We start from the raw sequence: 26615 nt of genomic DNA, 5'->3' as shown, positions 1-26615 counted from the left end.
ATGTAATTTTGGATTGCTGCAAGATTCAGTGATCCAAGATCAAATTGTGTTCTGGATTACTGATTAGAAAGTGAGAGAGAGGTTGCTGCGAGAGACAGAGCTTTCCTTAGCTGGAGCTGTGAAGATCTGCCATGCCAGTGAACTAACTCTTCAGCATGCGGAGAAGTTTGGTGATAGTGTAAAAGCCAGTGAAAATGAAGGCATAGTCATAGCCACAGTATCTGGACACACACACAAACATGAGATACAGGAACCAACAAAAAGATGGAAATACATTCAATTGTAAACGATGCACTAAAGTAATGCCCAGGTTATGGGAAAGTTTGCAACAAGTACAAAGGGCAGAATCATTATGCAAAATTGTTTTTCCAAAGGGAAATGAAACAGAAGTAAAAGCGTACACACTAGAAGAACGTTCTCTCAGTGATACACTTTGTGGACATGGTGGTGCAGGAAGTGAACTGTGTGGAGCAGGATAAATGTGTCATTGCATACAAATGGAACAAATATTCCTTTCAAATTAGACACAGGGGCAAAGGACAATTTGTGTGTGTGTGTGTGTGTGTGTGTGTGTGTGTGTGTGTGTGTGAGACATCAGGGCAATGAAGATAAAGCCATACATCCATGCAAATCCTGTACTGTTCAAAGCCTACAATGGGCAGAGCATCGGCACAAAAGGTACATGTAAACTGAACGTTAAAGATAAAGAGCACCACCTCAGGTTCCCAGCAGTCCTAGATGGACGTGACATGCTTGGAGACAAAGCATGTGAAAACTTAAAACAAGTCAAGAGGTGGATCACATTAACAGCGCCAATACAGGGAACAGTGTAGAGGAAATTCTGGATCAATTTCCCGACATCTTCAAGGGGTTTGAAGTTCTACCATTCATCTATAAGATTGTGATGCACGGCTGCTGCAGCAGGAAGCAGACACAAAACTCGAGAAAAACTATACAACAGGCTTTATTCAGTTAAAAGTCCCTGCTACAGTGGTAGCTGTACTAGTGCCTCCAGAGTGACTGGCTCAGGAGGGGCCAGCTCAGGATTATATCCTGGGAGGTTGATTGTCAGTCGGCCGGGTAGAGTTAGGTCTATTCAGGTTGGCTGATTGACAGCTGGCCAGGTGTGGTCTGTCCTCTGGTGGTCTTCCTGCAGGCACAGAGATCGCCCCCTGCAGTAGGCTAGTGGTATATCACCACAAAGATACAGTTAAAGGAGGGCTCACAGTCCCGAAGTGGGTTCCAGCGCCACTAGAAGAAAAGCTCAAGCAGGAACTCGACTGAATGAGGGCACTAGAAAGTGGAAGAGCCCACAGAATGGGTGAATTCAATGGTGTGTGCCAAAAAGGACAGTGACCTACACATGTGCATGGACCCAAAAGACTTGAACATCAATATAAAGAGGGAACATAATCAGATTCCAACTAGGGATGAAAGTACAAGATGGATGGTGCAAAGTTTTTCATTAAATTGGATGCATCCCAGGGTTTCTAGCAAATAAAACTGTGCGTGTGTGGGGTGGGAGGGGTGATGTGCGAGATAATGAAGAGATCAAATGCAGTGTAGTTAAACACATATGGCTTTTATTAGTAGAAACTCAGTAGTACAATAATGAATGATAATAGGTGCGTACACAGTTATAGTCAAGAGGAGTGCCCTTGGTGGTAGAGATAATCCATGTCCAATGCCAATAGTGCAGACTAAGCATAGTAAGAGATTGAGAGCATGACACAGATTTACCACAGGGGGTGGAAGCAACATCGGTCTGGGTGGGTGGGGGGGGTCATGGCCCATGAATGTTCCCCCCCCCCCCATGATGGTGATGCTGGCTGCATCCGAGTGTGGAATGGAGGTTTTACTGTAGTGGCATTGAAGCCAGTGTGAAGGAGATTGGCCAATCCAATTCCTGGGATGAGAGGCATTTAGAAGAATGAAGGGTGGCCTTGTTCAAACATGTAAAACACTAAAAGGGGCTTTGACAGAGAAGATGTTGAGATGTTTTCCCTCATGGGAGAATCACAAACAAGGGGACCAGCTACAAAATCAGGGAAGGCCACTTACAACGGAGATAACTAATCTCAAAGCATGATGAAGCTCTGAGGGAGGTCACAACTGGATCGTTAGATGTACTTAAGGTCGGAGGTCAGTACGGAGGGCAATTAAAGCTGCTGAGAAGATCACGGGGTCACCCCTACCCTCTATTGGCGACATCTGCAGGGAGCTTGAAGAGGGCTCAGAGATTCATTGAGGGTCCTCATCGTCCAGCTCGCAGTATCCCTGAGACACGACCTTCAAGGAAGAGGTCCAGAAGCATTGAAGCCCGTAAATTATACTGAGTAAAACCCCTGTTATCCGGAATTCAAGCGACCTGCAGGCTTATACAACTGGCCAAAAAAATAATAATGGAAAACAAAGAGGTAAAAGATATGGACATTTAAACTCGGTGCGTCTCCCCATTAGTCTGCCATCTCAAGCAACCGGAAAATTCACTAATCCGGCATCTACCAATCCCCACAGGTGCCGGATACCAGGGGTTTCACTGTATATTTATTTTGAATCACTGTCATTTGGGTACGGTGTGCATGGTCTGCGGAAACCTGAGTCAGAATTTTTATGTCATGAACATCTCACAAAATTAATTGTTTCACAGGCAGCTATTACAGGTCCAAATATGGCTATAAATTGCATTTTTAAAAACATAAATAAATTGATGCAAGAGGTCATGTCTGTGGTTCCGAAATCTGATGGCAGAAGGGGAGAAGCTGTTCCCTCTCCAGTGGTATATGTACAATCATGCGCCAGACAGGACGCCCATTCGTGGGATCTTGCCGGATTCAATCGTGCTCTCCTTCTCCCAGCATCAAGCAGTGACTGACTGCGACCAGAAATGCCTTTTTGCATCTGAAGTGCTTTGGGGGTGTCCTGATGTCATGTAGTGACATCATTAATAAGCAATGTGTAACATAGCCAGGCCATGCAACACAAAGACAAGATTCTGTGATGTACTGCAATGGGGAGACGCAGCTCGGTGTTCAGTCTAGTGGAAGGGTTGATATTTAATAAAGCACACCGCGAAATGAGGGAGATATATTTCATTTTCCCTTCCATCTATCTGGCTTTGCAATTTAAATGCATGTTTTCCCTGGCCATCCTCGGGAGAAAGGTCGACACACACACACACAAAAAAACCCTGACATCAGTTCGAAGGGAAACAACATGAAGGGAAGCCTGCGATTGGACGGCGATGACATATTTGCTGTACCTGGGCTATTTTTAACAGCATTACCTCATTGGGTTGATGGGAGGAGAGGGGAGGCTGTTTTATGTCAGTTAGTTACAGAGAGAGAGAGAGAGAGAGAGACGGCATCCTGCATGCACAGACCCACACTCAGTTCAACACCCGCCAGCACTGCACATCAAAGCAACTGCTGTCACCGAGATTGTTCATCTGACCAGCAATAAGAGGGGAAAGCAAAAGGTGAGATCATCTGTTAAAGCAGATAAAGGAAATATCTGAGCAGGCACATTTCGTTTTGACCGGTGGAAATCCTTATTGCTGTGATCTCTGCAGGTAAATATAATTTTAGCCACTGCATGCACACACTCTTCAGGGGGTACCTGCATGCAATTGTGACATGTTGTGCATTATTCTAGGGTCCATTTTAAAATGTAAATTGCCAGTCTGTTATTCATTTTGAGATCACCTTTGTGGTTAAAGTGGATAAATAATGTACGTAACCTGTGCATCTCTCAGGTACCAGCTAGATTTTTTAAAAATGTTTTTGTCAGCAAGGTTAGTTAAGACCCGGTGCAGAATAAATATTTTTCTTTCCGAATCAGAAAGATCTTTGTCTTTTTATTCACTCTGAATGGGAGAACGGAGAGGCGACGGTGCATCTGAGCAGGACCTTGGCTGGGTCATTGTGCACAGTTGTAGATCCTTTGGAGTGAAGTGATCAGAGGCTAACATAATACCTGGGTTGGGGGGGGGGGGGGATTAAAAAAAAGGGAGACCAGGTTTCAAGAACAGCGGCCGTATTCACTGGAATGGGGCTTCTTTAGGAGATAGATGAAAGAATATTCAAATTAATGGCGCTGTCTGTAATGGTAAATGGGCTGTGTGTTGCCACGCTGCATACATTTACAATTAGCACTAATCGCATCCCTTGAAGAGATTAGAAGTGGGCACAATCCATGCCAACAGCTCACTGCAGTACAATGGGGAGGGGGTTATTGTTGGAGGGGTTGTCTTTTGGATGAGAAGCTAAATGTATGTCCTGGCTGCACCCCCCCCCCCCCCAGGTGGATGTAATCGGTTATTTTCATGGAAGTGGGGGGGTGTCTCTCCCTGGTGTCCATCCCTCGGTCAATATTACCAAAATAAATGGCCTGGTAATTGTCGCGTGTCTCGTTTGAATGGGAGCTCACTGTTTGGAAGCTGCTGCCCTGCGGCTACCCTTCAGGAGGGCTCGTTAGCCAGAGAGTTGACCTGGGGAATCTCCACAACTTGGGAAATGATTTGCACTCCAAGTTGAATAAGGAGGTTACAATGCAACGTAAGGACACTCTCCCCATGTCCATGTGGGGTTCCTCTAGGTGCGTCGGTTTCCTCCCACCCTTCAAAAATGTATGGGGGGTGGGGGTCGTAGGTTAATTGGGGTATTTTGGGTGGTAGTTTGGCTGGAAGAGCCTGTTACCACACTGTAAGTCTGAATAAATAAACAAGGGAATGAGAGATTTCCAGGAGAAGGAACATATGAACAAGGTCAGAGAACTGTGATCAAAATGGAACAGCACCTCATGGGCTGTGACACACATTTCATGGAGAATTTCTCCCATTATATAGAATCGGCTTCATCCTGCATAGACTGGAGCTCCAACCTCTTCACAACAACGCACCTCAGAAGGTGTATAGGGGACGTTCTTTGCCACCCTATCGATCAGTATTCTCCGTGTCCCCGCTGATCACTGCGTGGACGGAATCCACGCTTGGTGCTGCATCCCTGACAACCAAACTCATTCCATATGGGACGTGAACTGCCATTGTCTCACCCCCAAGCCTACCCCAATCCAAACACCCTAGTCACCTCACCGGAATTTTTAAAAAAAGACTTTGCATTTCCACTGCTCGATTCCTCTTCTGTTTATTTTTAATTATTAGTTAGGCATCGTAAAAGATTTAAGCAACCGGAAAATTCACTTATCCGGCATCTACCAATTCCCTTAGATGCTGGATATCAGGGGTTTTACTGAACATCCTTTTTGCATTTCCATTGCTTGATTCCTCTTCTGTGCCAGTTCCCCATAGCTCTCAATTCTTCCATCTTATCTCCACCTTAAGTACATCTAACGATCCAGTTGTGACCTCCCTCAGAGCTTCATCATGCTTTGAGATTAGTTATCTCCGTTCTAAGTGGCCTTCCCTGATTTTGTAGCTGGTCCCCTTGTTTGTGATTCTCCCATGAGGGAAAACATCTCAACATCTTCTCTGTCAAAGCCCCTTTTAGTGTTTTACATGTTTGAACAAGGCCACCCTTCATTCTTCTAAATGCCTCTCATCCCAGGAATTGGATTGGCCAATCTCCTTCACACTGGCTTCAATGCCACTACAGTAAAACCCCTGTTATCCAGAATTCAAGCAACCAGCAAAAAGCATCAAGGAAAATAAATAAGTAAAATAAATATTAAGATCAATAAAAATTTAAGAGTTTAAAATTGTAAAAATAAATGTTCTCTGAAGTAACACATAAACCTTTGGTGAAGATGGGAGAAAATATTCAGCCAGCAGGGGGCCTTGATCGGGCTTTGCTCGTAGCAGCTGTTTGAAACAATGATGGCGTTGCCCAGGATGAAGAGCTGGTCGATGCCACTCACCGTTGGGGCGACTCTCTTAAAGGGTCTCCTTATCCCTGCTTAGTAAGAGTTGCCCCAGTCAGAGGCTTTATCAGTAAACTTGGGAGGGTTAATTATCTATAATGTTATTGTTTGTCTTTCGAGTGGCTCCGTGGAGGGGGAGGAACCTGCAGATGCAGCAACGGTTAAATGTTTTCAAAGAATGTGACTGAAAATAAAGTAAAATGCTTTAAGGTTTATCTATTCATGAAAGGGAAGTTTGTTCAGTGTAAGTACAGTCTAGTATTTTTGTCTTTTAAACTGTTTATTCTTAATTCAGGTGTATTAGTTAGGCATTGTTAGAGTAAGTCTCAAGCAACCAGAAAATACAGTTATCCAGTATCTACCAATCCCATAGGTGCCAGACACCAGGGTTTTATTGTATATCCTTTTGTTAGATAAGGGCATTATTCCAGGCGTGACTACATTCTACAACAGGAACAAAACCACCCTATTTTTAAACTCCCTACACCTCTGCAGTCAAGGCCAATGTGCATTTGCCTGGAGGGACTGCAGATGTTGGGAGAACTTTTCTTTATCACCCACAGTGGGACCTCCCCGCCGAAGGTCACCCATCCCTATGAGATCTACCCTTTGCTTAGATAATAACACACCTTTTCTCTTACTGGCATTACATCATTCACCAGCTTTGTGCCCACCTGCAGGAACACAACATCCTCACCCACAAATGTGGAATCTTTAGCTTTTGTTCTCTCCTCTAGATCACTATGTCGGCGAATGACTGATTTAACCCATTTGGGTCAATTACATCAGATACAGGTTCAACGTCTCATCTGTACTGGATCCCCTTTGAATGCTTTGGCTGGTCTTTGCATGAACTGCTTCTCACATGCAAGTCCAGACTGTCAATCAACAGCCCAGGTATTGCCCATTGTCAGGAACGTTTGTCGGCTCTTGGACTGTACTCGGTTGGAGTATAGAAGGATGAAGGGGAACATTATGGAGACATTTCGAATGCTGAGACGTCTGGACGGAGTAGATGCGGCAAGGATGTTTCCCCGTGGTAGGAAAGTCGATGACACAAGGTCACAGCCTCGAGATAAAAGGGCATCAATTTAAAACAGAGATTTTTTTTTTAAATAGAACTGGCATGATTGTTCCATTCTGAAGTGTCTCCCTACCTTCCTGCGAGTGGCCATTCACACAGGAATGACGAAAACCCCAAATATCCGTATCCGTCCACGCGTTTAGACAGAATACCAGAAATGCAATATTTACACATTAATTTGGCCGTTGTTTCTGGATCGCCTGAAGTTCAGGGAAAGTCTAGGGATTGTGGAGATAACGTTTTGGAACGGGAATTCCCATTACATTCTTTTTATACACACTGCACTCTGGAAAATTGGGAATAATTTCCCGGAACACAGCAGCAGTGTAAAAAACAACCCATAAGAGATGAGGAAAGATTTCTTTAGCCAGAGGGTGGTGAGTCTGTGGAACTTGTTGCCACGGGCAGCCGTGGAAGCGAGGACATTGGGGAGATAGACGGGTTATGGGGACAAAGCTGGGGGGGGGGCGGAGTGAGGCTGAGTGGGAGGATGGATCAGCTCATGGTAGAATGGTGGAGCAGACTCGATGGGCCAATTGGCCTGCTTCTGCTGTCTCCACTCTGTAGGTAACTGCATCATGGCAGCTTTGATGGGGGAAGCAGGTGAGGGGTGGGGGGAGGGTTGGTATTAAGTTTGGGGGGGGCAGCAAAGATCACAGCTACCCTACACCTGCCCCATTCCTGACCTCCACGGTCAGAGGACTGCAGACGTCTCACTTGGCTGGGTTTTTGTTACCTTCTTGGGGCAGGATTTGTTACCCTTGAGAGAGGTGGCCAGACTACAGGATAAGGGAGTATGACTGGATTCACTGGCGTCACTAGGGAGGTGTCACCATCAGAGGAGGTGACACCAAAATGACTGTTTTTGAAATGTTTGTGAAGCGTTTCAGCAGAAATTTATTATTTTTTATAAAAATATTCCTGTCGTTCGTTCTAACAACAAAAACATTTTCCCTAAGCCCAGAGGACATGTATCAATAATACACCTACGAGGCAAAAACTCGACGCTCACTTACTTTGTGAATCTTCTAACACGCTCCAGTCAGTGCCATCAACGACGATGCTTCGAATCGCGTGGTTTTGTCTGCCCGCGTTACCAGCTCGTGTTGCTGTTTTCGTCGCTGCTGGTCTTTTCATAGCCGCTGCTTTTGTCAAATTTTCTGCCATTTTTAGCATAATATCATTAGTATTTGTTTACTTACTGAATTTTCACTTTAACCCCAAGAAACGATGTAAATACATTGAGGCCATGCATGTGATATTGTGATTTTAATTTTGCTCGTTGTTTATCTCACTACATTCAGCGAGCTACGGGTATTATGAGTAACGTTTAGTACAAAAAAAAACATTACTAAGGATTCTGGTACGGGAGGAGGTCCATTAGGGGTGGGGGGGGGGAGTGGTGACACCATGAGTTACCGCACTGGGTGACACCAACCCTGTTGACGTCATTGACTGGATTCCCAGCCATGAATGAGTCGGGGGTGGGGTGGGGTTTGCATCAGTCCTGGGGTCAGGGAATTTTAGATTCCAGTGATCCTATTTCACTCCCCCAGTTGCCACGGGTCAGGGAATACGGCCCACTCTTCTCCCGCATCATGGGTCCATCCGATGAATGGAATGGATCCCCATCCTGCCCCATGAACAAAGAACGGGGAAACAAGAGGAAGATAAATAAATGGAGTCACCCGAAATGTTCCTTCCTTCCCAGGATCTGATGGCGGGGGACCGGCAGCCGGTGAAGGCCATCAGGGCCGAGGCTCTGGCGGCGATGTTGGAGGGGGAGAGGGAGAAGGTGCTGGTCGTCGACTGCCGCCCTGTTGTCGACTACAGCGTCCTGCATGTGCTCGATGCCGTCAATATCTGCTCCTCGATGATCGCGGAGAACAGGGAGTGGCTCGCCGACCTCCTTCAACCTCGCTCGCTGGTAATCCATGGCTCTGCTCTCGTTCCTCATTCCTGGTTGCTCACTCTGGGGGGAGGGGGTGGTGGGGGGGGCAGAGGTATTATCGGAGTGGGGGGTGGGAGGGTTTCAGGATTGAGCGGAGTGGGATTACAGAGGGGGAGGGGTGATAATGGGGTGGGGGAAGGGGATTGCAGGGCAAGGGGAGGTGAGGGGAATACGTGGGTGGAGAGAGGACAGGATTGCAGGAGTTGTGAACTGTCCTGGAACCATTGTTCAGAATCAGAATTTATCGTCACAAAATTTGTTGTTTTTCAGCAGGTATCACAGTGAAAATATTTCTATAGAACCACCTTCCAAAATAAATTAAAATAGTGCAAGGAAAAGTCAAAGTGAGGCAGTGTCTGTGGTTCATTGATCATTCAGGAATCTGATGGCAGCGGCGAAGAAGCTGTCCTTGTGCTCGTCTTCAGGCTCCTGTACCTTCTTTCCAATGCTAGCAAAGTGAAGGGGACAGGGCCTGGATGGTGGGGGGCCTTTGAGGAAAGAGGCTGCTTTTTTTAAGACACTGCCTCATGTCGATGTCCTCGATGGAGAGAAGTCGGGTGCCTGTGATGTCGCAGGCCGAGTTAACAACCCTCTGGAGTTTTTTCTCTGTCCTGAGCTTTGTGAATGTGGAACCAAGGCCTCAGAGCTGATCATTGGGCATAAGGAAATATAAATCTGAGTCTTTGTGTGTGGACAGGGAACATTAAAGGGCATTAAAGCGTGTATCTGGTCATTCCACAGGTGGATGGAAAGGAACTGGTTCTCTATGGCCAAGAAGCAGAAGATGTCCACACTTCCTTGTCCTTCGGCAACGTCACCACGCTCCTCAGAGAGGTGGAGCACCTTTTCAGCAACATTTACTTTCTTAAAGGTACAGGCAATGAGTTAACCATAACATCTCACCCTTGGGACCGGCCAGGCAAGCTGTCAGAGATACCTTCTGCGTTACCACCTCATCCATCATTCAACAATAAATGAGAGAGAGGGTGTGTGTGTGTGTGTGTGTGTGTGTGTGTGTGTGTGTGTGTGTGTGTGTGTGTGTGTGTGTGTGTGTGTGTGTGTGTGTGTGTGTGTGTGTGTGTGTGTGTGTGTGTGTGTGAGAGAGAGAGGGTGTGTGTGTGAGAGAGAGAGGATGTGGGTGTGTGTGAGAGAGAGTTTGTGGGTGTGTGTGTGTGAGAGAGAGGGTGTGTGTGTGAGAGAGAGGGAAGGTGTGGGTGAGAGAGAGGGAGGGTGTGGGTGTGTATGTGAGAGAGAGAGAGGGTGTGGGTGTGTATGTGAGAGAGAGAGAGGGTGTGTGTGAGAGAGAGGGTGTGTGTGAGAGAGAGAGAGGGTGTGTGTGAGAGAGGGTGTGTATGTGTGAGAGAGAGGGTGTGGGTGTGTGTGAGGGAGAGTTTGTGGGGGTGGGGGTGTGTGAGAGAGAGGGTGTGTGTGAGAGAGAGTGAGGGTGTGTGTGAGAGAGATGGAGGGTGTGGGTGTGTATGTGAGAGAGAGAGAGGGTGTGGGTGTGTATGTGAGAGAGAGAGAGGGTGTGGGTGTGTGTGAGAGAGGGTGTGGGTGTGTGTGAGAGAGAGTTTGTGGGGGTGTGTGTGTGTGAGAGAGAGGGTGTGTGTGAGAGAGAGGGTGTGGATGTGTATGTGAGAGAGAGAGAGGGTGTGGGTGTGTGTGAGAGAGAGGGTGTGGGTGTGTGTGAGTGAGAGGGTGTGTGAGAGAGAGAGAGGGTGTGGGTGTGTATGTGAGAGAGAGAGAAAGGGTGTGGGTGTGTGTGAGAGAGAGGGTGTGGGTGTGTGAAAGAGAGTTTGTGGGTGTGTGTGTGAGAGAGAGGGTGTGGGTGAGTGTGTGAGAGAGGGTGTGGGTGTGAGGGAGGGTGTGTGTGTGTGTGTGTGTGTGTGTGTGTGTGTGTGTGTGTGTGAGAGAGGGTGTGGGTGTGTGAGAGAAATGAGAAAGAGAGCAAAAAATAGAAAAGGAGAGAGAGAGAAAGAGAAAGTGGTTGTGGGCATGTGAGAGAGAGAGGGTGTGTGGGTGTGTGAGAGAGAGAGAGGGAGAGAGAGAGAGAGAGCAAGAAAGAGATACAGTGAGAGATAAAAGAGAGAGGGAGAGAGAGCAAGGAAGAGGGAGAGAAAATGAGCAAAAAATAGAAAAGGAGAGAGAGAGGTTGTGAGCGTGAATCTGGGTGTAGGAGTGTGTAAGAGAGAGTGAGAAAGAGACAGAGAAAAAGGGAAAGAGAAAAAGAGGAAGGAGAGAGAATGAAAAAGAGTGCAAGAAAGAGAAAAAGAGAAAGAAGTAATGAGAGAGATTCCAGAGTGCAGAGCGGAAACTTCTGCCGTGGGGTGGGCAATTGAGGATGAGCAAGGGGCTGGAATTTATAAGACTGCATTTGCTTTTGAGGATTTGTGTCGATATGAGGTAGAGGGGTGGGCGAGAGGGTGAAGGGATTTGAAAAGCATGGCGGTGTTTAACAAATCAATTGAGTGAGAATGAGGGTGCTGGAGAAATGGAGCTCCGTGAGGGTTAGGTCGGGGTCCACGTTGGTGGAGGGCTGAATGAGAGGATGAGGCCAGGTTGGTGTTAGCTGGAGGCAGCAAAGCTGCTCCTGGTGAGCTGGAACCTGGTGTGGAGCTGAGCGATGTAAACCGAGCTGGGGAAAGAGGGTTCCTAGCATTATTGGGGTGGCTGAGATTTGGAGGGCGTCCCTCGGGGTCGAGAGTGACTTGCTTCTACTCCAGCTCCTTGAGCTATGAGGTCACGCGTGACCTGCAGACACTGCCGGAGTGGGTCAGGAGGTGCTCGATGGGCAGAATGGCAGATATTGTCAGCTTTGTGTGAGATGCAAGGTGCCCGGTGCCTTCCCAGAGGCCCTTGTTCCATTCAGACCTGCAACTCCCACTTGCCATCAAAAGCAAAGGCATTGTCCTGGGAGAGGGGTCCTTTGAAAGGGGGCTCTTTCTTAAATTTTCTCATCCAGTAATTTACCTCAATAAAGTCATTGATACCCCAGTCACGGTTGTGTCTTTACTTCGGTTTCTCTTTGCAGGAGGCTTTGTGGAATTTTCCTCTTGCTTTCCGAGTCTGTGTGAAGGGAGGTCCCCCGGATTCCTCAGCTCCAGCATCTCACAGCCTTGCCTGTCCACGTATAATGTGGGGCCCACTCAGATCCTCCCCTGCTTCTACCTGGGCTCACAGAGCGACGTGCTCAATAAGGTATGTGCGGAAGCCCGTTACCATTAGCTCCAGCGTCCTGGGATTCTTCTCAAATCTTGGCAGAGAGAGAAAGAGAGGGAGAAAAAAATAAGTGAGAGGAAGGAGGAGGAGAGAGAGAGAGAGAGAAAGCGAGAAGGAAGAGAAAAAAGAGAATGAAAGAAAGAAAGCAAACGAAAGAGTGCAGGGAGAGAGAAAGAGGGGGAAAGAAAAAGAGAGCTAAAGAAAGAGAGAGAAAAAAAGCAAAAGAAAGAGAGGGGGGAATATTGGCTCCCATCTTCACCAAAGGTTTATGTGTTATTTCAGAAAACATTTATTTTTACAATTTTAAACTCTTAAATTTTTATTGATCTTAATATTTATTTACTTATTTTCCTCGGTGCTTTTTGCCGGTTGCTTGAATTCCGGAAAACAGGGGCTTTACTGTAGTGGCATTGAATCCATGGGGTGGGCAATTGAGGATGAGCAAGGGGCTGGAATTTAGAAGACTGCATTTGCTTTTAGGCTTTTGCGTCGATATGAGGTAGAGGGGTGGGCGAGAGGGTGAAGGGATTTGAAAAGCGAGATGGTAGGAAGGGCTGTTACCTCCAGGGCTGTTGGCCAAGAGGTTGATCACTGGAGAGCTCCAACAACACTGTTGGGGACAGGACAGAACTTGGCAGATGGATTTTCTGACAGTGAACGGAATGTTTGTTATTTGCACCATCAAGTAGTGGTAATTCTGCTTGGCCCACAGGAAAAAGAATCTCAGGATTATATGTGACAATAAATCTGAAATCTGTTTTTTTTGGGGGGGGTGGATATAGTAAAAAACCCCTGGATCCAGCACCTATGGGGGTTAGTAGATACTGGATAAGTGAATTATAGGGTTGCTTGAGATTGTGTTTTGTGTGGAATGGCGAACTGACCGCTCGGGGGTGTCAATTTTAAACATGTATTTTTTGCCAATTTATTTTCTGCAAGCGTAACAGTTACTGCAACGCCGGTGATCGGCATCAGGGTTCGAATCCCACACTGCCTGTAAGGAGTTTGTATGTTCTCCGGTTTTCTCCAGGGGGGCTCCAGTTTCATCCCACCCTTTAAAAGCGTACTGGGGTATAGGTTAATGTAAACTGGGCGGCACAAACTCGTGGGCCCAAATTGGCCTGTTCCAGTGTTGTTTGTCTAAATCTTGTTTAAATGTTAAATTTTTCCGATTGCTTGAATTCTGGGTAAGTGGGATTTTACTGTATATTGATGGCTGCCCTGAGCATCTTGGGGGTATTACCATCCTTGGAGGAATGAACTGATCAAAGCTTTCATCGTCCATTTCCGGCAACCCTTTGAATTGTTGGTCCATGGACCATTTCACAAGGTATTTGAAAATCGTGTCGGGCAGATTTGGATGGAATGACACATCTCCTATCTTAGGCGGGCTGGGAACTTCACTCAGAAGGATGATCAGGGCCCCTGTGTTAATATAGTCAAAGCTATAGTGTGGAATTCTGAGGAGAAAGAGGAGGAAGGGCCCTGTTTGGATGTTGATTGGAGTCAAACTGTTTTCTTGCAGGATGTAATGGTTCGGAACAAGATCACGCACATCCTGAACGTGAGCAGCAACTGCCCGAAGCCCGCTTTTATCCCAGACAGCCACTTCCTGAGGATCCCTGTCAACGACAGCTACTGTGACAGCCTCCTGCCCTGGCTGAACAAGTCCGTGGAGTTCATAGGTAGGTGGAGTGGCCTAGAGACAGACAAAAGGGTTCAGTGTGGAATTATTGTCAGCCACACCACTCTTCTCTGCCCTCATCACTCCAACCTCAATCTCCGGTGCTGCCTGTGTGGACTATGCACGTTCTCCTCTGAGTTAAACCCCCGCTCCCCCCACCCCCGCTGCCTTATTGATTGTTTTCAGGAATTTTTGGACTAATTATTATCACAGGGGGAGTCAGTTTAGTAAAGGCAATAAATTATACTAGACAACAATTTTTTTCAAAAGATTTGCTTCCTGAAAAGAAATTGGGAACTATGATAGCCAACTTCAAAGCTGAACACAAATATCTTTTCAGATTCGCAGTATCATGTAGGAAGTTGGAGAAACATGAAATTAACTTTTATTGAATTTAACATGATGCTGGCTGACACATTGTATTCGTTCAACCGACCTAAATATATTTTGTGGCTGATTTTCATTTGTACTCGGCATCTGATGCCTCTCATGTCAGTGTCCAACAATAGTCGGCCAGCATTGACAGATTCCAGTTGCCCTGATATTGCTTTTCCATGGTCGCAATGTCCTGGTGAGACCTTTCACCGTGTTCATCACTGACGGCACCCAGATCAGCAGGGAGAATGCAGAAAATGAATTTTCAATGACATGTTACGCTTCATGTTTTTGTATGCTTGAAGTAGACTTAAACTATGACAGTAAATCACCAAAATGTTATATCTAAAAAATAGATAATATATAAATAGGAAAATTCTAAGATGATTTTCGTGATCAGCAGCCCAAAATACACCCAAAAGTCTTCAGGAAGCAAAATCTTCATTATTCAGTGTTATTTGAATTCACAGCATTAGAGGGCAATGGGGACTCATTGATACAACAGACAGAAGATGACTCTCAAAGCACAACCAAATTAACCATCAATGAACCCACCCACACACATCTCCTGAGGTTTTTGCTGGCCTTCCGCATGGTCTGGTGAGTGTAAAGGAACCCAGGGCATCTGTTCAAAGTTAGGTAGGGAGTTTTCTACCAACGTGAATAAGGGAATTAACCAATCCCACCATTCCCCTAGCCCCTAGCTGTTTTCTCCCTGAACGTTGGATCCTCCCTGAAATACAACAGTGACCTCAGCAACCGTATGTTTTTCAATGATTTAGAACCGTAGAATATTACAGCACAGAAAACAGGCCCTTCAGCCCATCTAATCTGTGCTATTAATCTGCCTAGTCCCCCTGATCTGCATCTGGTTCATATTCCTCCATACCCTTCCCATCCATCTACCTGCCCAAACTTTTCTTAAATGTTAAAATTTGAGCCCGCATTCACCACTTCAGCTAATAGCTCGTTCCACACCCCCACCACTTTCTGTGTGAAGAAACTCCCCTCTTTGGCTTGGCTTCGCGGACGAAGATTTATGGAGGGGGTAAAAAGTCCACGTCAGCTGCAGGCTCGTTTGTGGCTGACCAGTCCGATGCGGGACAGGCAGACACGATTGCAGCGGTTGCAAGGGAAAATTGGTTGGTTGGGGTTGGGTGTTGGGTTTTTCCTCCTTTGCCTTTTGTCAGTGAGGTGGGCTCTGCGGTCTTCTTCAAAGGAGGCTGCTGCCCGCCAAACTGTGAGGCGCCAAGATGCACGGTTTGAGGCGTTATCAGCCCACTGGCGGTGGTCAATGTGGCAGGCACCAAGAGATTTCTTTAGGCAGTCCTTGTACCTTTTCTTTGGTGCACCTCTGTCACGGTGGCCAGTAGAGAGCTCGCCATATAATACGATCTTGGGAAGGCGATGGTCCTCCATTCTGGAGACGTGACCCATCCAGCGCAGCTGGATCTTCAGCAGCGTGGACTCGATGCTGTCGACCTCTGCCATCTCGAGTACCTCGACGTTAGGGGTGTGAGCGCTCCAATGGATGTTGAGGATGGAGCGGAGACAACGCTGGTGGAAGCGTTCTAGGAGCCGTAGGTGGTGCCGGTAGAGGACCCATGATTCGGAGCCGAACAGGAGTGTGGGTATGACAACGGCTCTGTATACACTTATCTTTGTGAGGTTTTTCAGTTGGTTGTTTTTCCAGACTCTTTTGTGTAGTCTTCCAAAGGCGCTATTTGCCTTGGCGAGTCTGTTGTCTATCTCATTGTCGATCCTTGCATCTGATGAAATGGTGCAGGTAAACTGGTTGACCGTTTTGAGTTTTGTGTGCCCGATGGAGATGTGGGGGGGCTGGTAGTCATGGTGGGGAGCTGGCTGATGGAGGACCTCAGTTTTCTTCAGGCTGACTTCCAGGCCAAACATTTTGGCAGTTTCCGCAAAGCAAGACGTCAAGCGCTGAAGAGCTGGCTCTGAATGGGCAACTAAAGCGGCATCATCTGCAAAGAGTAGTTCACGGACAAGTTTCTCTTGTGTCTTGGTGTGAGCTTGCAGGCGCCTCAGATTGAAGAGACTGCCATCCGTGCGGTACCGGATGTAAACAGCGTCTTCATTGTTGGGGTCTTTCATGGCTTGGTTCAGCATCATGCTGAAGAAGATTGAAAAGAGGGTTGGTGCGAGAACACAGCCTTGCTTCACGCCATTGTTAATGGAGAAGGGTTCAGAGAGCTCATTGCTGTATCTGACCCGACCTTGTTGGTTTTCGTGCAGTTGGATAATCATGTTGAGGAACTTTGGGGGACATCCGATGCGCTCTAGTATTTGCCAAAGCCCTTTCCTGCTCACGGTGTCGAAGGCTTTGGTGAGGTCAACAAAGGTGATGTAGAGTCCTTTGTTTTGTTCTCTGCACTTTTCTTGGAGCTGTCTGAGGGCAAAGACCATGTCAGTAGTTCCTCTGTTTGCGCGAAAGCCGCACTGTGATTCTGGGAGAATATTCTCAGCGACACTAGGTATTATTCTATTTAGTAGAATCCTAGCGAAGATTTTGCCTGCAATGGAGAGCAACGTGATTCCCCTGTAGTTTGAGCAGTCTGATTTCTCGCCTTTGTTTTTGTACAGGGTGATGATGGTGGCATCACGAAGATCCTGAGGCAGTTTACCTTGGTCCCAACAAAGCTTGAAAAACTCATGCAGTTTGGCATGCAGAGTTTTGCCGCCAGCCTTCCAGACTTCTGGGGGGATTCCATCCATACCTGCTGCTTTGCCACTTTTCAGTTGTTCGATTGCCTTATATGTCTCATCCAGGGTGGGAACCTCATCCAGCTCTAGCCTTAGGGGCTGTTGAGGGAGCTGGAGCAGGGCGGAATCTTGGACTGAGCGGTTGGTACTGAAAAGAGATTGGAAGTGTTCTGACCATCGGTTGAGGATGGAGATCTTGTCCTCAGAAACTCCCCTAATCTTCCCCCAAACCTCCCCTTTCACTCTTAACCCATGTCCTCTGGTTTGATCTCCTCCAACTTCAGTAGAAAAACTCTAGTTGCATTTACTCTGTCTATATACCCATCATAATTTTAAATACCTCTATCAAATCATCCTTCATTCTTCTGCGCTTCAGGGAATAAAGTCCTAAACTGTTTAATTTTTCCCTGTAACTCAGTTTCTCAAGCCTTGGCAACATCCGAGAAAATTTTCGTCCACACGCTTTCAAGTTTATTGATATCTTTCCTGTAGTTAGGTGACCAAAACTGCATACACTACTCCATATTTGGCCTCACCAATGTCTTGTACAACTTTACCCTAACATCCTAACTCCTATACTTTTGGCAATCTGCCAAAATCTCTCTTTACAACCCTATCCATCTGTGATACCATTTTCAGAGAATTACCTATCTGCATTCCCAGATCCCTCTGTTCTACCACACTCCCTACCATTTACCATGTATGTCCTACCTTGGTTTGTCCTTCCAAAATGCAACACCTCAAGCTCATCTGCATTAAATTCCATCTGCCATGTTTCCAGCTGGTCCAGATCCCTCTGCAAGCTTTGAAAATCTTTCTCACCGTCCACAGCACCTTCAACCTTTGTGTCACCTGCAAACTTGCTGATCCAATTTACCACATTATCATCCAAATAATTGAAAGAGATGTCAAACATTAATGGTCCCAGCACCGATCCTTGAGGCACGCCGCTAGTCCCAAGCCTCCAGTCAGAGAGGCAATCATCCACTACTACTCTCTGTTCAGGAATATTGACATGGCTGCCAATGTCAGCATTTATTGACCATCCTTAATTGGCCCAAACTGAGGAGGCAATAAAGATTCAACCACTCTGATGGACCTAGAGTCACATACAGATGTCAGACTGGGTAAGGACTTGAATAAGAATCATTCAATGATTGATTGCTTTTGCACTTCTAATTCTAGATTTGTTTCATCAGGTGAATATTAATTTCTGGAATTTGAACTCACTTCTGAATCAATAGTCCAGGTCTTTTGCTGCATTGGCAAAAATGAACCATTCGACTCCTGTACCATCATACAGATAGATTATTGTATAGTAGAGGAATTAAGAGTTCTGGGGAACAAGCTGGTCATTGAGCCGAGTCCACACCAGGTCTTGTTGAATGGTGAGAAGGTGTGATAGGCCAGGTGATCTACTGTTCCCATTTCTTGTGGCTTATGGCTATGAAGTCTTGAAGACCTGACACATTCTCTCAAGGTTCATTGTTTCCTTCCTGCTGACCTGGTTGGTGATTTTTTTTTTCTGACTTTCTGCAGACACGGTGAGGTCAATGCAGTGCCGGGTTCTGGTTCACTGCCTGGCTGGGATCTCCAGGTCTGCGGCAATTGCCATTGCTTATGTCATGAGGACAATGGACCTCTCGTTGGACGACGCCTACAGGTAAGAACTTGATCAGATCAGTCCAGCATACGTTGCTAGTGGAGGCCAATAAAAGGTTGAGAACTGAGCTTGAGGAACATGACCCATTTCCTTCTAGAAAGTTAAGGAATTCAGGTAGATCTCGACTTATGCTGGGGTTCGGTTCCAGGACTCGTATCATAAGTCAAAATGATCGTAAGTTGAAACAATGCTACCATTTTATTTTTTATTTAACCCAGTGGTTCTCGACCTTTTTCCTTTCCACTCACATCCCACTTTAAGTAATCAATCTGCCGCCGGGGCTCCGTGATGAGTAAAGGGTCGCTTAAGGTGGGATGTGAAGGTAGAGAATCGCTGCTTTAGACCCAATTGTAACTGAAATATTTTGCTTGAGAAAAATTGCCATTGGCCCATTCCCTTCGGAGTAATGAAACCGTGCAAATAATGAGTCAATTAGGAATGATTAAAACAGTGGTTTTCAAACTTTTTCTTTCCACTCACATCCCACCTATACCATTGGTGATCTGTGATGGTATAGGTGGGATGCGGGTGGAAAGAAAAAGTTTGAAAACCACTGATTTAAACGCTGAAAATCTTTATTCAAAAGCCATTTACACTGTGGGGGGGGGGGGGAGAAAAACATTCCTGTAATGTACATAGCTGAAAACACACTGGGCTTTATGAAGCATTTCACTAAACTTAATTGGTGAGGATACCAAAGGGACGGGCTGAGGCATCGGGAGTTCGGATGTGCGGGCGGCAGGTGCAGGGATCTCTGAATTGTAGAGCAATTCAGAAAAGAGAGAGTAGAGATAGAGTGACAGAGGGATGGACACAGAGACAGAGGGAGGGTCGTGCAGAGATATATTCACGTGCAAACTCAGAGGCCCATTGTGAAATGAAGCAATGCAAAGAAACGGGAGAGATTACAAAGACGAATATTAGCGAGTGCAGAAGGCAGATCTGGAATTGTCCCTCCCACATTTCTTGCGAAACTATTGTTGGGGAGGGGGAATGAGAATGGGGGTGCAACTGAAGATCACCGGATGTGGTTGAGCTCCCCCTCTCGTGGGCCAATTGGGTTAAGGTTACTTTCTGATTTATGGACATAATCATAGCTGTCCTATACCTACGAAAGTCTACAGACGCTGTGATTGCAGTAAAACACGCACAGAAATGCTGGAGGAACTCAGCTGGCCTCACACTGTCCACAGGAGGTAAAGATGTATTGCCGACATTTCAGGCTCAAGCCCTTCTTACAGGTATAAACAAAAAAGAATCAGGAATGCTCAGAATGCAGACAGCGCTGGGCTGGAGAAGGAGTCCACTCATTACAATTCCCTGTCCCATTTCCTTGCTGACGTGTCTGCCCATGGTCTCATGCACTGCCAGACTGAGATCGCCCACAAATTGGAGGAGTAACACCTTATCTTCTGTTTGGGCGTCCTCCAACCACATGGAATTAACATTGACTTCTCCAGTTTTCGTTAACCCCCCCCTCCCCTCCCCCTCCCACCGTCACCTTTCCCCAGTTCTGTGTCTCTCCCTTTTTCCTCATTTCTGTGTCTCTCCCTTTTTCCTGTCGCCTTTCACAGAGACAAAATAAATTCTCACCTCTCCTCTTATCATATCCAATTAACACCACTTGTTGGTCTGGACTCCTCCCCCTGCCAGTCTTCAGTCATTATTCAGATGCCTTCGTGGTAATACAACCACTACACTGGCCGCACTCATACCGGCAGGGGGAATCCTCTGTACCTGCAGGGAGGTTGGCCCCACCTGTCAGCTGTCAATCACCAGCCTGTATAAAGACTCGATCCAGCCCCTTCGGGGACAGGCAGACATGTGAAGCCAGGAAGATACTGAGACTGGTGTGTGCAAGTTTAAGCTAATTAAAGTCCATTGTACAGTCTATGGACTTTGTGTCATAATTATTCGCACAGCAGTGCTCACAGTCTTCTTTGCTTGTACCTTGAAGAAGGGCTCAGACCCGAAACATCTTTACCTCCTGTGGATGCTGCTAGACCGGCTGAGTTCCTCCAGCGTTTCTGTGTGGTTTTATGACAACTCCAGTGACCCGTATTCAATGCTAACTTCCAGAACAGTCGGTGTGGAGTTTGCATTGTAAAGTCATAGGGGTTGATAGGTTCACTGGGGACATTTACAGGTATGTGGGAGAATAGGTAATATGGAAATAAGGGGGGGGGGGAAATTGCATGATGCTTAGGGGTTAAGAGGCCACCCATGATGGTGGCACGGTTATCGCAGCTCTGTTACAGTGCCAGCGATCCTGGTTCAAATCCAACGCCGTCTGTAAGGAGTTTGTACATTCTCCCTATGTCTACGTGAGTTTCCTCTGGGCGCCCCGGTTTCCCCAGACCCTTCAAAATGTACTGGGAGTTTTAGGTCAATGCCAGCGAATAGCAAGATCCTCAAATTAAAAAAAAACTCACTATTGTCAAATGCGACGGGTCTAAAATCTGAACCTCAACGGCCAAGTCTCAACACTGCTGCCATCTTCCCGTTGGCTCCGACATAATCTTGTGCTCGCCCCATTAGTTACCAGCGAAGTCTCAGCAAGGTACCTCCGCCCGCTCCGACTGCTCTTGGGTCTGCACAAGCCTTAAACGGCCTGTTAACATGCAAAAAAGAATTATAACATTGACATAGTAATTCGTCATTAAAATATTGTGTTTGCTTTTAATTGGATCCACTGGTCAATGGTAAGGGTCAGATTTTGGTGCCATATCACTCAAAAATGGACATTTTAGATAGAAATTCCATGTAATCATATACAGGGTCATCCTATACACCAGAATATATGGTAATCGGGTGGAATGGGCTCATGGCCCAGAAGGGCTTGTCTAAATGTAAAATTTTAATTAAAAAAAGGAATATGAAATATGAAAATAATTGATTTTCTTGAGATTGATCTTCTTCTGCCACACAGGTATGTGAAAGATCGGAGGCCCACCATATCGCCAAACTTCAACTTCCTTGGACAGCTGGTGGAATATGAGAAGACCATCCAAGTCCAAGCTTCTGGCCATGTGAACCAGGACCACCTCCTTGATGAGGATATCTCCAGAGATATCGGAACCTCCCAGACTGATTCCCATGAAGACCCAAGTGAAATCAATCAGGCATTTATCCCTCCCTTTTCCAACCAAAACGTTCCCGACCGATGTTCGGCTCACCTGGACATCCGCACAAGCGACCTTCCCAAGAGATTCGAGGAGGGCGCGTCAGAGCTGGCAGCCTTGCGCCTTGAGGTTGCCAACCTCCATCTCTCGCCGGAGCGCGCGGCTCACGCAAGCTGCATGAAGCGGTCCTTCTCGCTCGACGTGAAGTCTGCCTATCCTTCGAGCCCGCATGCCGGTTGCTACCAGGCCCCGCCGCCAGCAGAGGTGCGCCCTGTCCCCAAACTATTGGGACTCGGGAGCAAGTTGGTCGCCGGCACCTTCAACCCCTTCACCCTCTTGTTTGGGAGCGCCAGGAAGGCTCGCGGGAAGGAGGGAGCCACGTTGAGAGGTGCTGCGCAGGTGCCAAGGCCTCAGCAGAAGTGTGGTGGCCTCCAGGCCCCTCTCCCTCCCTCTGACCTCGACCACAGTCTGACCCACTCGGCTCACTCTGTCCGCAAGGAAGATCCAAGCACTGCACTGCCGCTGACATTGCCTATTCCCAAGCAGCCAAAGTCTCCGCTTCTCAATTACAGCACATGTCTCATAACGGTACATGCAAAAAGGACAGAGCTCTCGCTGTTTGACCACCCTTACAGTGGTCCCATCAAATCCACAGGCAGCACAGTCCTCTACACCGAAAACATGGTGAAATCGTAATCCCATTTACGAACAAATCCATCTCATAATCCATCTCAAACTTGACTTGCTCCTCTTCAGAGGAAGATTAAAGAGGTCAAAGGTGGTGCCTTTTGACCTTTTTACCTGGCTCTCACTTCTGTTGACCTCAAGGCGGGCTGGTTATCTGCTCCTCAAGTGGCGTCAGGGCAACTTTTAACCAGGCAACCCCAGAGCACAGACAAGCCCAGGGTCAAAGCCATCATAAGAGCAGTCCACACACGGACACAGGGAACATGCCTGAAAGTGGAGATTCCATCTTGCATTTTTTTTTGTCAGAACCAGAACTTGTAACTTTGAGAACAAATATTTAGTTTCGAAACATTTACGAGGGGCAGAAAACTTTGTGGAAAACAAGCTCAAAGCTGAAGCTATTTGCAGGACCATGGTGGGCCGGATAGCGGTGATCCACTTTTACTGTCAGCTGTGTTGCCGGAGTTTGCTAAAGGTGAAGGTTTTCGGATGCTAATTAAACGGCATGGAACACGACGATGCCTGTGTTGCTAAGACCTTGGGGATATCATTCTTGGAAACCGAATGGATAAAAAGTGAATCTCTGATATGGCTAGAAACATTGTTTTAGATGTTTAATATGTGTGTATATTTGAGTGGGTGTGTGCAATGCGGATCGAGGCAGGATGTGCAGTGCACTCCCCAGGGAAGTTGCTTCTTTGGAATGTTGGATGCTTCTTTGGAGGTAGCAGATTTCTGGGACGAATGGCCTCTTTAGGATTCTTTTTGATTGTTTTTTATACAGGGATGGGGGTGGGTGGATGTGTGCATATCGAGGTTGATGCAGCATTGAGGGAAGCCATGTGTTCATTTGGAATGGTTGTGTTATTTGTTTTAGTGTTAGGTTAGAATTCTGCCTCCATTTTCTCAAAGGGGTCGATCTGACTACATTCAGGGGCAAAGGTTCCACAAACCGAGAATCAACCAGTGAAGCTTAAGGGTCCAAATTCACTCAGTGGTAGGACAAGGTTCAACTCTGAAATATTTATTGTGAGACCCTATTATTTTCCATTGGATCATGGGACATGGACGTCACTGGCAAAGCCAACGTTTGCTGCCCATCCCTAACTGTCCTGTGACTTGCTGGGCTATTACAGAGGGCAGTCAACGCCAGTGGTGGGTGCGAAGTCACGCCCAGGCCAGGCTGGATGAGGGCAACGGGCCTACTCCTCTGGAACTTGCTCAGTGGATTGGAGAGCAGGCTGTTTCACCCACATCTGTCTGAGATCATGGAGCAGGCTATTTCACACACACCTGTCAGAGTGACTCCCCCATTTGTTTTCCCCTCCTGAGTGCTCCACTAACCAGCAGCCTAATGTAGGGCTGGATTTTTAAAAGTGGTGTTCAGGAATACCAAGAATATTTGACGGAGTCCTCTTATTTAAACATACTTGAGTGGCCAAACTCCAGTTCAATAGTTCCAATGGCATGATGCTGGCCTTGTAGTCACAGGGCCTTGTGATTCTACTGGCAGAGAGAGTCATACTCAGAAGTCTTGATTTGAATGACTCCATGTACACTCTCTAAAGGCAGAGAAAGCTAATTAATGGCCAAGTGGTAGACCATTGGTTGAAGTGTTCAACATGCACACAATGAGCATACAGAAAGGCCTGGTTTTATGTTGTAAAATCGAGGGTCCAAATTAAACACCTCAGAGGCAGGATATGTCATGGTGGTCACAAAGGTCACCAGAATTTTGTGCAGGATCGGTGCTGATCCTCGGTACAGGTTCTGGGGTGAGAGCTGAATCAGCAGTTTACTCACCTGAGGAATGTCTTTTCTTGGGAGGTCCATCAACCCTCCCTCCCCTCCCATCTCCCCCTCCCTCTCCATCTACCCCATCTTCTCCTCCCTCTCCCCCTCCATCTACCCCCATCTTCCCCTCCCTCTCCCCTTCCATCTACCCCCATCTTCCCCTCCCTCTCCCCCTCTCTCATCCCCTCCTCTCCCATCTCCCCATCTCCCCCTCTATCTCCCCATCCCCTCCCCTCCCTTTCCATTTCCCTCCACCTCCTCCTCCCCTCCCTCCATCTCCCTCTCTATCTCCCCATCTCCTCCTCCCCTCCCCTCCCCATCCCTCATCCCCTCCCCAATCTCCCTATCACATCCCCTCCCCCAAATCCCCTTCCCCCTATCCCCCATCTCCCCCTCCCCCCTACCCAGCAAGGGATCCAGGAAACCCCTAAACACACAATTGCATTGGTTTGTATACCCCGCCACAATCTGGCTTGACCAATCCAAAGAACAGTCCTGCCATATGACAAGCATTACCCTCTCACAATTCACCTGCAAATTGCATCATTATGTGAACCAATCCTGTAACCAGATTCCCCCTTTCCCCAGGCATTGATCTTGCACATGACCTAAATGAGGAACCTCCATGCTGGTGGAAGACTCACTCGCTGGGCAAGGGTCGCTCATCAACCATTATAGCGTCACTCAAACTTACATTCTTGATTACATGACGTTGTTCAGGGTCTTCTACAATTTGGGATTGGAAGGAAATAGAAGGTTAACAAATTTAAGGCCTTGTCATAATGGGAAATAACTTTGCTATACCCTAGTTTTATGCAGTTCATGACCCGGCCAGTCTTTTAAATCAACTGTTAAACATTCTGAGAATGTAGGGAGGACCTCCCCTTTGAGAAGCACCACATGTAACGGTGCAGCATTCCCAACAGGGCTGCTCTGGGAAGCAACAGTCTCGCTCTTTCGTTTAGCTTCTGGAACAGGATCTGAATCCACACCCTGGACTCAGATTGGAGAGTTCCCAGGCCACAGCCAACAATGTGGGCATCAGCGTGGCTGGAAGGCTCAGCTGTACTATTTCCTGGCTCTGTGGCACCATGCCAACCCTCAGATGCATGTGGTCAACAAATCAACTTGGTGTGAAATGGAGTGGTTAGAAGCTAGAATGAAACCTAAAGGGAAAACTGCCCAAATTTGTCTCCTTTGAGGTGAAATGAATGTCAGATGCAAGTAACAATGGTCAACAACAGATTTGCTTCCTGTAAAAGATCAAGGATGATGATGGACGACTTCAAGCCAATCACAAAGATATTTTTTTGATTTGCCGCATCACGTAGGAACTTGGAGCAATATGAAATTAACTTTTACTGAATTCACCATGTTTAATCGTATAATGACGCTGACATGTTGCGTCCGTTCAACTGACCTAAAGAAGTTCTGCCGCTGATTTTCGTTTGTACTCAGCATCTGATGCCTCTCATGTCAGTGTCCAACAATAGTCGACCAGCACCGATGGAGTCCAGTTGCCCTGATACCGTTTTTCTGTGGTCACAGTTCGTCAAAATCAGCAGGGAAAAAGTCCAAGTATGAATGCAGAAAATATATTTTCAATGACATGGTTTTGTATGCTTGAAGTCAACTTAAAATATGACAGGAAATTGCAAAAATACAATATATCTTTAAAAAAAGGTACGTAATAGGAAAGTATTAAGGTTATTTTTGTCCAAAACCCTATTTGTTCAGGAAGCAAATTCGTTGTTGTGCAGTGTAATTGGTGCCCCTTGCTCCTAAGATGTTTGACATTGGAACTGGAAAAAAAAATGTACATTTCTTACAGAGGAGGTTGTTCATTCTCAAGATCGGTGCAGAGGGAATGTAATGTTGCATCCAGCCCAAGCTGCCTTGTATGTTGGGCCAGTATAGACCAAGCTTTATCGTGCGTTTAATTTAGCTACGACACGTTGAAGCAGCATGTGTGGGTTTTATTGCATGAAGATTGTTGTCATGGTTTCTTATCTAAATGTTGATTAAAGATGTTCTTGTTTTGTATCGATGGGTTACTTTTTACTGTGTTTGCGAATTCATCGTTTGGATGAAAACCTGAATTGGAATCTATTTCTTCAATAATTTATGGACTTTTTCCCCTTCAATGTTTTCCTCTGTGGGGAAGCTGTTTTTTTTTAAAACCCGTGGGATTCTCGGCCAGGTTCTTAACCTGCCCTTCCTATCTTGACATCATCAAAGCCTGGAGTTGTCTCACCATCCTCTGTCCAAAGTTTTACTTTTTCGCGATAATATTAATTCATTGGATGCGGGGGCGGGGTGTCACAGGTTAAGCCAGCACTTCAGCCAATTCCTAACCACCAGGATCATTTCAGAGGCGGTAAAAAGATAGCTCTGTTCTTCTTGGAATAACACCTCACCTTCTGTCAGGGCCACCC

General features: G+C 46.7%; 1 protein-coding gene across 1 annotated transcript; it reads left to right on the top strand.

Moving 5' to 3' along the window:
• The first annotated feature begins 8678 nt into the window (after positions 1–8678).
• LOC138748126 (dual specificity protein phosphatase 8-like) lies at positions 8679–22952 on the top strand. The gene is made up of 6 exons (XM_069907834.1): positions 8679–8888; positions 9654–9783; positions 11944–12110; positions 13657–13816; positions 18454–18577; positions 21507–22952. Exons 1-6 carry the CDS (start codon positions 8679–8681, stop codon positions 22393–22395), a joined length of 1680 nt encoding a protein of 559 aa, XP_069763935.1. The 3' UTR covers positions 22396–22952.
• Positions 22953–26615: the final 3663 nt, after the last annotated feature.

Source organism: Narcine bancroftii, chromosome 13, assembly GCF_036971445.1.
Source record: "Narcine bancroftii isolate sNarBan1 chromosome 13, sNarBan1.hap1, whole genome shotgun sequence".
Classification (NCBI taxonomy): domain Eukaryota; kingdom Metazoa; phylum Chordata; class Chondrichthyes; order Torpediniformes; family Narcinidae; genus Narcine; species Narcine bancroftii.
This window is presented reverse-complemented; position numbering and strand designations above follow the sequence as displayed.

Bases quoted from the DNA above. Each gene is read 5' to 3' on its own strand.
- LOC138748126 (XM_069907834.1), top strand. From the start codon at position 8,679: ATGGCGGGGGACCGGCAGCCGGTGAAGGCCATCAGGGCCGAGGCTCTG. The intron at 9,784-11,943 runs GTACAGGCAATG...TTCTCTTTGCAG, and splicing joins CAACATTTACTTTCTTAAAG to GAGGCTTTGTGGAATTTTCC. The intron at 18,578-21,506 runs GTAAGAACTTGA...TCTGCCACACAG, and splicing joins TCGTTGGACGACGCCTACAG to GTATGTGAAAGATCGGAGGC.